This window comes from Ixodes scapularis, unplaced genomic scaffold (genome assembly GCF_016920785.2).
Source record: "Ixodes scapularis isolate PalLabHiFi unplaced genomic scaffold, ASM1692078v2 PGA_scaffold1__304_contigs__length_218370807, whole genome shotgun sequence".
Taxonomy (NCBI): Eukaryota; Metazoa; Arthropoda; class Arachnida; order Ixodida; family Ixodidae; genus Ixodes; species Ixodes scapularis.
Genome location: NW_024609846.1, coordinates 85041510 through 85058443, shown reverse-complemented (window position 1 = coordinate 85058443; position 16934 = coordinate 85041510). Strand labels below are relative to the sequence as shown.

The following is a 16934-nucleotide window of genomic DNA, read 5'->3' as shown; positions in this document are numbered from 1 at the left end:
CCAAAGGTCAACAGCGTGACCCAATTAAATATCTTACAGAACTGTGGCCCAGGAATCCCGAAAAGGGAGCATACAATGAGCCACTCCACTAAACTGAGCGGCAATCTCTAAACTGAATAACCACTGTGCAAGGTGGTGTCTTGCTTGCAGAGGTTTTGGTCTGCATAAAATTATGTAGGTAGTCTACGAAGACTCAAGGGAAATGTTAGCGAACAGAAACACTATACTAATTGCTTTCCTTATCTTACTGCTCTTTTAGAGCGCAGCTCTTAGGCGCTCGTTCCCGTGTTTTGCGGTGGCGCCATCTCTGTAGGCATAACTGACCCATACACCAATATATTTCCACACTAAATTTAGCGAAGAAACCGAATTGGTGTTGAGGTCACTTGGCGTCAAATTTCCTGCTAAATCTATTGGAGAATCTGAATTTGTTTATAGGTCACATGACACAAAAAATTTTAGCGGGGATACTGAATTGGTGTTGAGGTCACATGCTGTTAATTTTCCAGCTAAATTTAGCAAGGAAACTGTTGGAGGAGGAGGAGGAGGAGAAAGAGGGGATTGTCCTTTGTACCCTCCCCTCCTCCTTCTTTGTACCCTCCTCTCCTCCTTCTCATATAAATAATATTGTTATAAATAACTAAGTTATCTATATTTATATATGTATAATTTATATCATGCACGCAGAAGTATGAGGTCTATATTTGCACATATAGACATTTCTTCCTCAAAATTCTTTAGCACGGTATATCGCAAAATCAAAATACCTCTAGAGCTGCGCTCTAATTTCGTGTTATAGAGATTTGTAAGCATCTTTCAATTCAGTGATGTGATTCCTGCGCCAATTGCGCCAAACTGCGCCAAGGGGCTGACCCAGCTACATCCTGCTACATTTTGCCAAAATGGAGGTAACCTGCGCCAAGCCTGCGCCAAAGGAGCAGTTTCGGTCGCTTTTCAAGGCCGAAACTAAACTGAGAACCGTAATTGCGCATGCATCACCTAGGTGGTACAAGCGGCCACCCGACACTGTACCCTGCATCAATCGTCCATCCGGTCTTGAATATTTTTTCCCGCCGTCCTAACCTCCTTGCCGCCGTCTTGCATTTTGCGCCCTCATGCCCAACGTTGCTCGTGCCCTCGTCCCTCGTCGTCTCAAAAATCTTGTCTCGCGTTGTTTTTTTTTTTATTTTTTCAATGATAGACGTGGGCGTCTGCGGACGCCCCGACGCTAAGGTGCCGGGTGCCAGCCATGCCGTCATGCTGTTAAACCAATCCACGTTTTTGGGCGGTGAGAGTTACTTTGTGAGCTGAAATGCCCACGCAACCAGTCACCGTGGTTGCGCGACGTCGGGTTTTGCTGTCCCCACGTCGCTGCAGATATGGCACTTTCTACACGTGTTTATCGACATTCCTGGCCTTCTTTAAATCATACTCCACTACAAAAAAAAAAAACCTAACTCAAAGACTGCTTGTCGAAATATTGACTACCTAGGTTTCTCTCAGTGGACTTCCTTTCGAGAAGGAGCTTGGTACGTGAAAAATCTGCCGCGAAAGAAAGTTTGTGAAGAGAAGTGAGCTAAAGCAAAGGAGGCAGTGTCTGCACGTTGAACCCGCACAGCGCGCTTGTTGCCTCGAGTTTGGTCGTTGCACAAAGCGCTCCAAGAACTTTCTGACCCTGGCTCGCAATGTCATGCATCAATGCGCTCAGGTTCTTTTTTTCTGTGTGTTTAGCTTGTACATCGCCTGTCGGCCTGGCAAGCGCAGACCACTCGACTGCTTTTTTTTTTTTTTTTGTATGCTGGACAGTTACATTTTGCACACTATTTTGGGAACCAGTTGGCAACAAGGGGGAGTGGCATTGTTTCGGTTTCGATTGAACAGCCATTGTCTCCGCTCGTGCAACGAAGCACGTACCACTGCAAGCCTGCTGAAGTTGCCCTCACGTGCATGTGAACATGACTGCATGACAGAGGTGCCAGCCGGGATGCTTGCAATTCATTGTTTTGCGTTTGCTTACTTTTCACGAAAATCTGGCACATTGGGAACTAGTAAAACGGTGGCAAGCATTCTTTTCGGAATTGCTTGGCAACGCCTGCAACACTGTACGCTTGTGGGATGTCTCAGCAGTAAAAAACAAACAGCGAATTCTGTCACAACTCACCACAAAGTTTCCTTCGTTTGTCCAGCAATTAAAACAAATATTTTTATTTTTCTGAGAATATCTGCTACAAAAGCCACTTTTGCTGCTCCGAAACACTGTTTGGGCTAATCCAAAAGCCACTTTTGCTGCTCCAAAACACTTCTGGCTGCTCCAAAGGCCACTTTTGCTGCTCCAAAACACTGTTTTGGCCGGTCCAAAAGGTGCTCCAAAATGGCTTAGGCCAATCACATCACTGTCAATTTTTTCCTGCTGTTTTTCGTATAGGTGTGCAAATATTCTAAACTTATAATAATTAGCGGACAATGTTTGCTATTTGGTTTGACTTGGAGCATACTTTTCCTCTCTGAAATCTTCAATTTTTCAAATATTAAAAATTTATAAATAATGTCTTCAGAATTTTCCAAGTTTTCACGTTAAAGGCTGATGTACAACCTCGGTTTTCTGCAGGAAAGAGAATCCTTTTAGCGCTCCCCTTTCCTAAGCTGCGAAGGGAGCCAAGTTGGGGCAAGTTAAAAAATGGAGAGGATATGGGAAAGGAGGAGGCAGGCAAAAGTGGAAAGCGCTAAGTGTACGTCGGGCCTTTAAGCTTCACTGCTTTGCACCAGGGTTTTGGAGTCGGTACTGGTGTGTGCCGATCAACCTTCACTGCTTTATGCCGGCGTGCAAGGAGAAACGGCTGATGAGTCGAAGCATCTCGGTTGGTTCGATAATCTTAAAAATTGTTCTCAGCCTTTTTTGGTTATAATCCTAGTCTGACCCTTGATTTTAAAGATCACTCAAAAAGTAAATTTCAAGCTATGTTCAAGCAAACAAGGTAGTCATTGCTTTGCTTGGCACGTTTTGTTTATTTTTTATGTTTTATTCAACTCATCTTATCGAGGCATTTTTTTTTTTTTCTCTCAGTGAATATTAGTATATGTGAAATGTTTCTGAAGTAATTAAACTGTTCTTTTTCATAGGTATCCTTTCTAAAAAAAAATATTTCCAGCTGTTATTTCTTAAAAATATTTGTGCTCAATACTCAATCAATGTGAAATATTTGAATTAAAAAATATTCCAATTGGCTTCACAGTCAAATTTTTATTTTTATATTTTTATATTCAATTTGCAATAAAAAATTTAATATTCGCTTGCCTGTACTTTTTTTTTTTTTTAACTCTGTGAATTTGGACGACAACATTTTAGGGGGCTGTTGGCAAATCCTGAGCTCCATATGTGCCTAGTGATTACGTGCACTGACATGCTTCGAGAGAGCAGTCGGCCATCCCCCTCCCTCCCCTCGCAGCTCTCGCTTGGCTCGGAACAAAGCGGGACAGACTCGCAGCCGAGCGGAGTAGCGCTCATCGCGCCGCCGCCGACTCCATTTGACTCAGTCCAAGTGTCTCTCTTCCAGAGCTCTCCAGTACGGATCATTTGGCAGCCTCGTGGGGAGTCTCATGTTCAAGACCATGGACAGGACAGGTAAACTCGATCGACCCGTTTGACACGCTGTCAGTTTTGTCACAAAGCTTCTGTTGTGAATGGAAACGAAACAGCGCATAACACAACCCACTTCAAAACAAACCACGCTGCCATGGCGAATACCCTCAAAGTTACTGTCAAGTTTCATGCGATGCTTTTACCTGTAGTCTATGTGGAGCGCAAGTTTATCTGCTTCTTGCAGAGGGGTTGCGACGATGTTAAAATGCCGAGCTCTTGTTGGCTGATTAAAAATAATGGTGGGTAGACCTCAAGGCACCTAGCATTGAGGTCTACCCACTATCTTTTCAGTCAAAGCCAATCGGAGCTCGGCGTCGTTTTGATGTCACCGCAACTCCTGCACAAGAAGCAGACGACTTGCTCTCCGCATACTCTACATTTACATCAACTAGTATTTTGTGCTACATTTTCGAGGCCGGCGTAGCTTCCATTGCGCTTCAGCCTTGCACTGCATCGAGAGAGTGTGGTTTCGTCCCGTGTCTCGCTCCCACGTTCTCTCACGTGAATGAAGGCCCATTCACACTCTTGCGATCTCTTAGAACTGGGTTCCTTAAAACCTCTCACAATGAGAGACCACACTGGAGTCATCTATTGAGTAGCAGTGTAAACTTGGCAGTCCAGCATATTTTCTATTTTTCTCGCGCATTATTCTTTCTTGGCTCGAAAAACTTTAGTCAATGTCATAAACGAGCCTTTCTTATAGGTATTTCACACATTTGACCTCGGAAATCCCGCAAAACCTTTGCTCTTGTGAAATGTAGTTCCAGGGTCACTGCATAGATGGTGCCAGGGTGCCAATGTGTTCTCTCTTGGTCGTACTCGGTTGCAAGTGTGTGAACAGGCCCTGAGACGCCAAACGAAGCCCCGCGCTTGTGCACATAGCTTCGACGGCGTTGGATTACTGCAGAAGCCATGCTTGCCTCGACAGTGTAGCATGAAATAGTTGACACCAAGTATAGTCGAGCATGTAGCTTACTTTCTCGCTAGAAACATGCGCCGTTTAGTTAGAGCTGCATGTTACGCCGCAGCTTCATTTTCACAAATAAGTCGGTGTGCACTTTGCCGACACTGAGTCAGGCGGCAGGAGGGCATTGTGCAGGGAAGCGGTGTCCATCATTGGTTGACAAACTTGTGCCGTTGTGTTACGACAGTCAGGTTCCATGCACTGACATGGCAACCAGCTAGAAAGAAAGGAAGATATGCAAAAAAACAAATGAAAACGAGTAAATTCCTCAGCTGACTGCCGGGTCACTCCGGCACGGTGTTATCAACTCGGCAACTTTATCATTATTGAGCAGAGGAAGTTGCTGTCTCATGAACGTGAAGGTTAGTTGGTTCCGAAGGGTATAGATGTTTCCAGATTGTCGTCGACGAATGAGTTTTTGTTTTGTTGCGTGCATCATTGTTTTCGAGTTTGTAACTTGCCAGTCTGAAGAACTCTATGAGACAGCATGCATGGTTCCCACTGGAAACCTACGATCAGTCCTCCAAGGGCGTCGAGTATAGCTGCACCAAAATCAACATGATGGAGAATGACACCCATCCTCAGTTAGTCACACACATGCCTTCTGGCTTGGAAACTCACTGCTTACTGGACTTTAGAATCTGCAGAGAAATGACCGGACACCTTAATTTTGAGTTTTCAGTAGTCTTGTGCTAATAGTGGATTTTGAGTTTGAAGCGAATTCGAAGCAAATAGTGGTTTTGGCCGAATATTTTCAATTCGAATATCGAATGGTTTTTCCACGCCTTTCACTATCACTAAAGTAGCAATTTGGGCCAGTTGGTTCATAATCACCTAAAAGTGCCAAAAAACACAAGGACAAGGAAGTAGACAGAGCGCTCTTGTCTGTCTACTTCCTTGTCCTGTTATTTTGGCGCGTCTTTAGGTGCATTCACTACCATTGCATAATGCTTAGACAAAAACCCAGCTAAACCTGTGAAGGTTGTTCCACGTGTTCATTTATGAGCTAAGGTTAATCTATTTAATTTATGAACTGTAACCTCAGAAGGTCTGTTGTCTTGGGATGGCAAGTAAACGACGGATTTGACATTAAAACGAATCCTTTAAAAATGGTCAACTATACCCAATTGAGTGAATTTACAAATCTTGCTCTATAAAATATCCTTTCTTTAATCTCGAGTTAAAAAAGAATGAATCGCACATGATGAATGCAGGTTGTAAGGGCATCTCTGCCTAACATAGTGTACTCTTGCATAACAGTTTAATTTTGAAACTTTTACTACAATGTAGATATACACATTCACAAAGTTTCCATTTATTTTCAAATACAGTCGGCACGGGTGCACCATCCCGCTTTAAATGTATGCTTTTCTTCCAAGCACGCAATTACGATATTCATACAAGTGTTTATCGTGGCCGGTTACTCCGTTGAGTGCGCTTCTTACCGAGCACCGATGTAATGCAGAGAAGCGACACCCGCGGAGCTTGCTTCCGCGGGTATTGCTTCTCCGCAGCGCACCGGTGTTTGGTAAGAAGCGCACTCAACGGGGCAAACCCGCCGCAATCAACACTTCGAAAAACGCGAATAATGCAGTTCTTCTCAAAGCGAAGATCGAATAGTGCATTATTCGGAACTACTATTCGAAATTTCGAATATTCACACAACCCTAGTTTTCAGAGTTGTGTAGATCACATTACATTTAGTCCTAGTGTGTTTAAAGGGCAACTCCACTCCATTTTTACAATTTTTGGTTTATGATCTGTTTAGTCGAAGCCGGCGACCCTGAATCACGACATATAATTTGTTTTTCGGTAGTGTGTATAGTTTTGTAGATATCGCGAATCCAAGTATCGTCCCGGCGGCACGGCGAAACCGAAACTACAGACTGAAGCAGCTTGGCAACACTGATACTAGTGGCGCGTCGTCGTTTCGCTACACGCTTCTGAGCCGACGCGCCGACGCACCGACAATGTCGGCTCAGTCGCACGTGGCGTTTCAAAACAGAAAGTTAGATGCACATTTTCTTTTTTTACCGCTTCACTTTGTTAAGATGCACCAAACGTAGTAAGTTTTAGTGTGTAAAAGCGAATCCGACTGCTAGAAATATGACGCGCGGTCGGTGCCGGCGCAGCGTGACTGTATTTGTTTCTTGCTCGCGGACCGAGAGAAAACGAAATAATGGGAGATAGATGGACAGATGTATCCACAAGTGGTCCAAGTTGTTGAAGCCAAGGTGCCTTTATGTGCACGCTAGTTAGATCAGCCGCGACCTGCTGCGTACCGCCGATCGTGCTGGAGCAGCCGGCGGGCGGTACGCCAACAGCGACGGCACCGCATCGTTCTTCAAAGACGTATGTTTCGTGGAGAAACCCGCAACAGTCAGCAGCCGCAGATCCCGTGTGTAGGTGTCTGACGTAAAGTGCTGGGAGCAGAGCTTCGCGTTGGAGCTCGGAGTCAACGGTCTTCCGAAGTCTATCCGGCGAACGGCACCGACCCACACCTTGTGCCTCTTCCGGTCTCTTGGGAACTGGTGGAACCGCAGCTCCGGGTTGCGCACCGGTTTGTTGGTGCAACCCACAGCACTACAAGTCGTGCTCGACATTGCCCAACGCGAGCCCGGCAAGTCTCTCCGGCTCCACGACGTGCGCGTGAGCGAGCAGCACCGCTTTGCTCTCTTCCTCGCTGTCGCGGAAGCAATGCTGGAGTTAAAGGAACTGCCTGGACGCTAATAAAAATAGGAAAACACAGGATAATGTGGTAAACACCTCGTGCCGTCAGCAGAATCGCAGAATGCCACGGGAAACGAAGCGTTCGCGGCGTCCGTACGAGAGCGTAGGACCAGACCTACGTCATTGCCCATTGTTGCTTCACTAGCTCACCCGGTGCCAGCGTTGCTCACCCGCTTTCGGGCCGCTAACCGAGCCGGGAGAACATTTTTAATATTGGTTTTAATCGGTAACGCGGCGTCGGTTTGACGTGATATTTTGGGTATGACCGTATTTTGACCTCCTAAAGCGATATCAGTCATTTAGATAGGGTCGACTTTTTGAGTGGAGTTGCCCTTTAAGTACCGCTTTCTAGGCTCACAAACACAGGCTTTTGTTTTGGATGTTAGTACCACTGTATCTGCCATACTGTGCATCTCCAACTGGTTTGTTTATAGTAGTATCTTTATTTTGCTTGTTGAACTTTAGTCGTATGGTGATGTCACGGCTGTGCACGTCGAGCAATTCAGTGCGCAAGTTTGTCTGCTTTCTTGCACAGGGGTTGCAATGGTGTCAGAATGCCGAGCTATTGGCCGATAGAAACAAATAGTGGTTAGACCTCAAGGCATCTTGCCTTGGTTACCCACTATCCTTCCAATCAAAGCCAATCAGAACTCCTCGTCATTCTGACGTCACCGCAACCCCTGTGAAGAAGCAGATGACTTGCTCTCCGCATAGCTTGCTTGCCTTATACGCACGTGTCACAGCACCTTTTTTTCATGCAGGAATGGACATGGGATCCCAGCCCGTGTTTTCAGACAATACAACCCGCAACGAATACCAGGCTAAGTTGCGCTGCCTGGCCGAAAGCTACCCGAGCCTGTCCAAGGAGAAGGACCTCAAAGTGAGGGCTTGTGCAACATGCGCATGTATTTTCCGCAGAAAATTGGAACCAAGATGCGTTTTGCAAAAGATCAAAGCATAGTGGTCAAGAAAAGACATCACAAATGTTTTACCTCAATGAGCAACTGTCACATTTTGGTGGGAAGACTCTCGAAAATATTTTACCTTGGCAGGCAAATATACCATTTGGCTTTGGAGCAAAGATAAGAAATCTTATTTTTTTTGCAAATATAGTAGCAAGTATGGGTAATGCACATGACACTAAGTTCCAGGTGGCCACTTTTTTTGCATCAAGACTGGCTTCTTGCCTAGTCTAAGACAGTGCAGAAGGGACTTGAAGCCTCAATAAATTTATATGTTACAGCCAACGAAATTCTCGGTTGCATTTTGAAATACTCTGTCCTTTGAAGTTAGCTTTATGTAAGTCAAATACCAAGTGCGTAATGTGTCGTTCTGTGCAACACCATATTATGTATTTCCATATTTCCAGGCTGTTTGCCATAGATTGTTATACCACCAAGAGTGGTTGCCCAAAACCACGGCTTTTTCAAGATGCCATCTGCATCAACCGTGCACTTCCACGTGTTTTTTCATTTGGCCCCATGCTTGTGACCCAAATTACAGACACTTACTGCAAAAGCTCTAAGTGCAAAGGACCCCCTTTTGAGGAGTGTTTGCTGAATAGCCACTTCTCTCTTGCACAGATCAACGGACAGTTGACTGCCGGAGAAGCCCTGGCGGATGTGGCCGGGCTCGTGGCAGCCTACCAGGTGAGTGGATGGTCAGCCGGTTCGATCGAAGCAGGCGGAAGAATCGAATCTGTCTCTTCTCTGTGTGGCTCGAGCAAAGCTACAACAAAGCCTTGGACTGCCGAGACTTTTTTTCTTTCACTTCCTCCTCAGTTTATGGGCTCAATATTTTTTTCAAAGGCTGGTGACAGCAGCCCAGCTTATCTCTTGTCCGCAGCAGTCTTGCAGCGGTCGTCGATTCACGAGTACAGGTAGCTTGGAAGCAAACCTGTGGTGAGCATATCTGCTCGGTTAGTTGAGGGACATGTCTGAACACAAATATTTCACTAGGAGCCAACGTTAGGCCAAAAATCCGGATGTTCCAACGCTGCTCCGGCACCTCATATGCGATACACATGCTCTGTAGCTCTGTTCTTAGAAGGACCACGCCTCCCGTGCACTCCAATTTGTTGCCAAAAAACAGCAGGAGGCTGAACAGTGGGGATGTTTAGATGGCTAGAGGTTGGTGCGACCTGGAATGTGGCCACTTGCGCATTTCCATTGTTGTGCTGCCTCTGAATGAATGAGTCTCCTCCCATGCATGCAGGCATTCAGGGAGAAAGCAGATGGCATGGAGAGGCTGCCCGGTCTGGACTGGTCTCCAGAGCAGCTCTTCTTCATTGGCTACGCTCAGGTAAATGTAGGCCTGCAATTTTTGCCAAAGAATGGCAGTTTATGTGGGGTAAAACCGTAATGATAAATGTTTTTCAGGGGACCGCAGTAAAAAGAGGTGATCCAAGAAAATGTACCTACCTGGCTGTGGACTGGCATTCATAAACTTAACAACTAAGAAAACGTATAAACCAAGAGCATATCACCGAGGCTCTACTGCATTTTAACAATAAATGAAAAACAAACATAATTTAAACTATGTCTTTCGTCCTGTCAAAATTACCGAAGGGAAACCAGCTGCAGAAGTTGTTTGTCAAATACCTTTTCTGTGTCGCATCACCAGTTTCCTCTTCGCCGTAGAAACCTTTGCATGCCACCAGATTTGTTTTTCTTGACCTTTTCTTTAATCTTCTATCTTTTCTAAATATGATCTTGATTTTTCAAAGATGTGAGCCACGTTTAGCGCAATTAATTTAGTAGCTATTACTGACGTACGCAATTGAGGGCCGCTTTGTTTAAGGCAGTGAGCAAAGACTGATCCCGTATTAAACTTTTTGCAAATTAAAACCCGCTATATTCCCTGCAAATTTTATTCAGGCAAAATTGCAAGAGCCGGCATTCGCTCAAATCAAGGAGCCGAGGGTAATGTAACATCTGTGTGGCTCACGAATATTACAGAACATACACATAGGACTAACAGTTTTTTATAGCGGCCAAAGATAAAATTTATGGGGTCCAGAAAAGAACTCTAAATTGCCAACCGATTTTTCTTTTTTGCTGGCACGAGAGTCCTAAAGGTGATCAAAGCCATGGCAGTTTTTTTCTTCTCTTTCTTCCGGTCAATTTTATGCAGAGGCAGCATGGTAGGAGAAAGCGTACATTACGTAGTGCTTCTAAAAAGGCATACTACTGGGTGTATCAAGGAGTGGCCAGGCTCTTTAAATCGACCGCAAAATTCGGTTTCTTAACCTATCGCGCTACGACTTTGTGCAGCGTTGCCCACAGATGGTGCATTCTTTTTGTAAAATTTGCAAAGAGCAAACTTACCTGAAGAAAAACTATAGAAAGAAAAAGGCATAGCTCCTATGGAAATGCGGCGAAGCCAAAGGTCTTCAAACGATACGGCGCCGAGAGCGGCGTCTTTAGCAGAAATGTTCCAAAAGCCGGGATTCATGATTAAAAACAAATACCTCTGACTTGCATGACAATAGGAGACGAAACGCCTTATAAATTGTTGGTACTGTTCTGCAAGTTGGAGGTATTTGTTTTTAGTCTTTAGCAGACAATCCTTTCAACTCATAAGCGGCGCGAGCTTTTCTGATATCAGTTGCCAATGCATTATTTTATCATCCTTACTGATAAAACATATTGAATGGACACATAATCGATTAGAAAAATGGTTTGTTGGGATATTTTGACTGTTTTTTTCGGGGTACCGATGTCGTCTGCTTTGCAGTTCCTTGTTGTTACCGCGCCCGTTTTTGTTTCTGCGACTGTCGCCGCCTGCGGAACGTGCTCCGCTTTCGTGTCGAAAAGATTGTCTGCTAATGACGCCAGCTTTCATCGCCATATGCTCGTTCGTTGGCGCAGCTGGCATTGCGACCGCTTGCGCCAACTCTTGTCTCCCATGTGAAACGGCGCCGTATTGTTTGAATACCTTTGGCTTCGCCGCATTTCCATAGGAGCTAAGCCTTTTTCTCTCTTTACTTTTTCCTGAGGTAAGTTCGCTCTTTGCAAATTTTACAAAACAAATGCACCATCTGTGGGCAACGCTGCACAAAGTCGTAGTGCGGTAGGTTAAGAAACCAAATTTTGTGGTCGATTTAAAGAGCCTGGCCACTCCTTGATACACCCAGTATATATGATCCAGAGTTTAAGTGGTGTAATGTCGTCAAGTCGGTCTGTAGCTGTAGGAAGGCCGGCTTGCAGATACGTCTGTGTGCTCCAGCCCAGTGAGTGACCTCTTTGTGGATTAGGGTCTTTCTTTTACAATGCAGTCCATGTGCGAGAGCATTCGAGAGGAGCGAGTGGTGAACTGGAACGTCACCAGCACTTCCGCACCCAACCGCCTCAGGTGAGAACCGGCACTAGCTCCTCGTGTCACAAGAAAGGATGTGGAAGATATTGCCGGTATTATTTGATGCACATTAAACAAACTTGCGAGTTTCTTTCAGTTAGGATGTGCAGGTCTCCCTTTTTTCCTTTTTTTTTACAATATATCGCGGGAGCGTTGACCGGCGGCCCCGTCAGTGCCGCATCGGGGGGCATTGCAACGATACAACAAGAATAAGTGCATATGCAAGCATCACCTGATAGACTCTTCTGCTGATTACACATAACCCCTATGGCGGATAGCTCTACCAACAAACGGGGTCGTGCCGTTTGTTGTCATGGTCTCGGCAGTTCGATGCAGATGTTTCGACAAAAAAAGATGTGAATGCCAGTGTAGCTGTCACCACAGTGCGTCGGCTCCCATCTGCCAAAGCTTCCGTGAAGCGTCACGCAAGAGAGCGAATAAAGCGTGAGACTCATGCGCGAAAAATTCATCTGATCTGACGTCCGATCCGAAAAGCTTGGTCGCTTCAGACGTCAAATCGGCGATCTGGCAAACGTCCGACGTGCCAGATAGTTTCGCACGGCGGACGGACTGTCGGAAGCATCCAGCCAATGACAGCACAGCTAGCGCGAACGTGATGATGACGTACTGGGTCTAGCGTTATGGTCTGGCAGGATGAGCAAGAAAAAGGGACTGACCTGGGCGACAGGAAGCCGGACGCGTGAATTCCGCTGACCCATTCGAGAAAGATGGCCTCAGCAAAGAATGCACGCGCTAGCGACAACGAGCTCCTAATTTCGCTCGTCCGAGCTGAACCGTCAATCTGGGACCAGAGATCTGCCCTGTATAGGAATGCGGATCTCTGCTGGAGTGCTTGCGTGGGCAGAGCCGAACGGATCGTTGTGTCGCATGCAAGGTCAGAAGTGTGTGTCTCAAACTGTCGCGTGCGGCGATTCGGAGCGGCATTTGGACTGTCGAATCGGATGTCGAATCGGACGATTCTGCCGTCCATGTGTCTTGCGCTTTGCAGCAGAACACACATCTGCCGCGTCCACCTCCGCCACGTCACCACCAGGATCGCGGCAGAGGAAAACGCGACGAACGTGTGACGTCGTTGGGCAATCGTAATCGTAATCATAATCTTTATTGGCTCAGGAGAGCCGTGGCACCGCGGAAAGGCGACAGCCTGTACCATGGAGGCCCGCGGTGCCACGTCTAGTGATGATGATTATGAGATGATATATACAAGGGGGGAACCGCAAACGAGGTTGCAGCAAACGCGGCAGTCGGAGATGCGTTTCGGGCACCGCGGCGGCGCTCCTCCCGGTCTCACCACCCACTGGCGGTGCACCGTCCGTCCTTCCAGGGTGCTTCAGACGCTGCAGCAGGTCCCGGAGTTTGCAGCCGCCTTCCAGTGCAGCGCAGAATCGGAAATGCGGCGCAACAGGGAACCCTGTTATGCCTGGTGAAGTCCGCCCCGGGGCAACGAGCGGCACCTCCACAGGGGTGACTCGAAACGCCGCGATTGCAGCAGGGGGCAGCACGTGCGAACGCTTGTGCACCACTAAAAGGACCGTACGCTCAATTGATTCGGACAGTTCGTAGCCTCCACCGTGATTCGAGTTTCGTCGAGCCGGACGAGACATCTCCCTCAAAGATCGTCCTCGCTCGGTGGAGTTCCAGAGGCTGGTCAGTGTCGTGCAACAATGCCGGCTTCACGGGGAAATGCCCACGTTGTGTGCCAGATCAAAGGCAGCTCACTGTTGGGGATGTTAATGATGGGTGGCAGATGCGATTGGTCTGTTAATTTTAACGCAGTTTTTAGTGCCGAGCTACACGTTGAAACTAATACAAAGCCTTCAGCAAGAAATAAAGAGATAGCAGGGGCACTTTGCTTCGGAGGTGCACCGGAGTTAGAGTGAACTTGCCACACGACCAGTCGTTAGCAAATGGCTATAATGACGATACCTAGAATGTTGCTGCATTCGAGTGATGTGCTTTTTTTTTTAAACAAATGTAAGTATGATTTTGTAATGATCGGGTGATTGACTGTATTTGAGTTGTTGCAAAAAATTGTTGCAAGAAAGAAAGAGATTTATGATGCCCGTATAAAAGAGAGCCACAGGAAAAGAGCCTTTAAAATGTGTCTTTTTTCTTTTTGTCGACATTACTGCATTCGAGACAGTTTTTTTCTTCGACGAGCAGCACGCCGCACTTCCCATCTGAGGTTGGAGTGAGGCAACCCTCAAAGTTTCTAGGTTAGGAGCTACCCTAATGATGGAGCGGTGGACCCTGCAGCGGCAGCTCAAAGACTAACTAGCAGTGACTCGCTTCTGTGTAAACAGGAACAGAAATGCATTGTTGGGGGGGGGGGGGGGGGGGGTGCCGTGCCTCATTTACGGAAACAGAAATCCAGTCCCAATTCAAAATGGCAGGGTTTGTCCCCATACTGATCTCGAACGGCACGGCTAGATTCTTCAGTATTCCCGAAGGTTACCATGATCCTTGTTTTGGACGTGTGGAAGCCTCGCCCCTGCAGCTACATTGTCGGCGTCTCCATCTAAAATTGCAGTGGTTGGAAAGTGTGAAATGCCCGTCGTTTGTGGCATCAGTCGTGTGGATCTCTTTTCCAAAACCAGTCTTCCAATCTCAGAATTTGTTATTTGAGGTAAGCGAGTTTATGAAAGAACTTTGTGTTAAGAGAAATTAGTTTTCTACACTGCCTTATACGTATACATGTTTTGTGCATTCCACTGGGACACGTTACCAAACATGGGAACATTTTTGTGAGTGTTTGTTAGCTTTCAGTCAAACTAGGCCACAGCAGTAGCCCGAAATCACCAGGAAAGCTGCTTGTGTACATCGTTTCCCCTGCACTGGAAGACCCGTTTCAACGCCTAGGGTCTCATTGCGCCCATTGGGAGACGCACATTCTGTTTGATGCTGTCTCAAATTGGTTGCACGGAGGTACAGTCGGCACAACAAGAGAATAGAACAAGTGATTGACGGCTGAAGTGGTGAGATCGTTGCAAGGAGCGCTCTGGTGTCGCGAACTTCCCGGGAGCAAGAGTGACTAGACCATTTCTATTTTTCGATCTGGGGGGTACATTGGCAGACGGTTATCACTTGGCAATTATCTTTTTATTCGAGGGCGATTTTTTCTCGTTGGTCTGCAGGACATGAATAAGAAAACATGGTAAATTTTATGCCGTACTCAGTTGTATATATTGTAGTTGCCCTTACTGGATGTTGATTAAAATTTTGTTGCAGTTTGCAAGCATTTCTTCTTCTTTAACCAATTTACATGACAATACAGGTTTGTTTGGGGAAAACTTTCTTCCTAGAAGGACGCTGTAATAAATCTTGGAACTGCGCTCGCTTGGCACCGTGTTTTGGTGATAACAGAAGTCCCATTACGATGGCATTGTGCATTTCGGGTACTGGCATCTGTCAGTCTTGTCAGTTGAGTGTCTTAGAAGCTGCCAGGGAATATAAAATATTAATTAAATACTACAATGAATCTATATGTTCCCAAGAAGCAAGCAAGCATAACTCTCACGCCCAAGGTGCAGCACATGCGGTTCAGAGGTGCTTCAGAAAGTGTTGAACCTTTCTGAGCCACAAAAATTGGACATGCTCGGCTTTTTCGCTCCTGGTGGGTTTGTAAAATTGTAGCGCCACGCGTCACCCTTTCCCCGGACTCGCAATCACTCCCTTGCACTAATCTCTCTTTGTGCCGACTGTACCGGAATCACTAAGCAAGAACTCGGACTTTCGTAACATTGCATGCGACGCTGCCTAGGAACGCACCTTGGCAAAGGGGATGTGCAAGTTCTTCTTGCAAGCCAGCAACAAAATAGAAGTGAAAAAACATTAATTGAAATTTTTCTTTAAATTTTCTTACGGTGGGTGTTTCATCTGGAGTGTTGTCATGAAACAGTCTCAAGTCTTCGTTCCAGTGGGCCTGCGCTTAAAATCTTGAAAGTAGGGGACGGCAAAAACTGAGTATGCCGCAGATGCTCGATTGTGTGTGCGTAGTGCAATGCCATTCGGGCTGGACCCTGGGTCTGTGTTCCTACGGATACTCTGTCTGCAGCCATGTTCTTTGTGCTTTTCGCTGGAGTATGTAGGTGCGTCGAAGGCCCTGCCGTTTCTGAATGCACCGGCTACAATAGACTTTTCTAGCCCGCAGCTGTAGCAGGGCCTTTCAGTGTATGTGAAAATGACTCAGTGGGCAACTGTGGAAGTTGAGCACGATACGTTTGATGCATGGGTCAGGTTGACTGCAAGCGGGAAAACCTGTACGGGGTGAAAGCAACACAAAGGAGCGAACGGGAAAGCATTCATTAAAAACAAAAAATTGTGCATGCTAACATGGGATGTAGAGTACGATGTCATCAGCTCATGGGGAAAGGAAATTGCGGAGCATCTAAAAACCGGCCCAGGTAGAAGTGGTGACAAGCAGAACCAATTATAATGGTTGCCAACACTAGCTTGCATACTAATATGGCCAATTCCACCTACAGGCTTAACGCTGAATTTCAGAATAATAGTACAGTCTATAAATCAGTCAAGTTGCGTGCGACAGTTCTGCGATATTTCTTCTATAGCCTCGTCAAACTCGAGCTTTTTGTCGATAAATGTGAAGAACTTTTACAGAGTGGCACCTTAGAAGTGCAGATGTAGGCAGAAGGCCACTTCTTGCACAGAACCATGCGTAACTTAGTTCTTCCTCATCAGCAAGCCCGACATGGTCTAGCGCATTCTTTGTAAAATACTAAGGTACCACTCACGGTTGCTATGTATTTACACACAACTTGGTTTGTCTGTTCGTTGTTTGCTTCTTTAGAATGTGTCCAGTTCGGGTTGCATTTTATAGGTCGTTTCTGTTGGACGGTTTTGTGTTGGGTAGGATCAAGGACATATTTTGTACAAATGCATTCCAACTTCATCTCTCATAAAACCAATGTATGCTTGTACGCCGATGGAGAATAAAAAAAAATGACTTTTCGACTCGCACAAAAGGATTCCGTTCCATTTTTTTGTTCTTTACCTACGTTCATCTTTGTTGCATCCTTTGGTAGATCCTGAAAGAAGCTGGCACAACCTCTTGGGATATAGGTAAGGTGGATGGCCCACTAACACTGTTGTGGTCAAGAAAAATGCAGGAATGACCACCGCAACAACATCGTCCTCAAGTGCGATATCGCGACTCCAGCAAAACGGACGCCGCCAAGCGGGAAAACCGGGAACCAGCCGGTCCAG

General features: G+C 46.2%; 1 protein-coding gene across 2 annotated transcripts in view; it reads left to right on the top strand.

Moving 5' to 3' along the window:
* The window catches only part of LOC8030172 (EEF1AKMT4-ECE2 readthrough transcript protein), an 85488-nt gene extending 68800 nt beyond the window's left edge, over positions 1–16688 (top strand). The window contains exons 13-18 of one of the 2 annotated variants that reach the window (XM_042290826.1): positions 3555–3622; positions 8096–8214; positions 8918–8983; positions 9549–9635; positions 11611–11687; positions 13036–16688. In XM_042290826.1, coding sequence (XP_042146760.1) covers positions 3555–3622; positions 8096–8214; positions 8918–8983; positions 9549–9635; positions 11611–11687; positions 13036–13138 — 520 coding nt within the window. In that variant the 3' untranslated portion in view covers positions 13139–16688. Of the gene's footprint in view, positions 1–3554; positions 3623–8095; positions 8215–8917; positions 9018–9548; positions 9636–11610; positions 11688–13035 lie in introns of both variants that reach the window. The other variant, XM_042290825.1, reaches the window with a different exon arrangement.
* Positions 16689–16934: the final 246 nt, after the last annotated feature.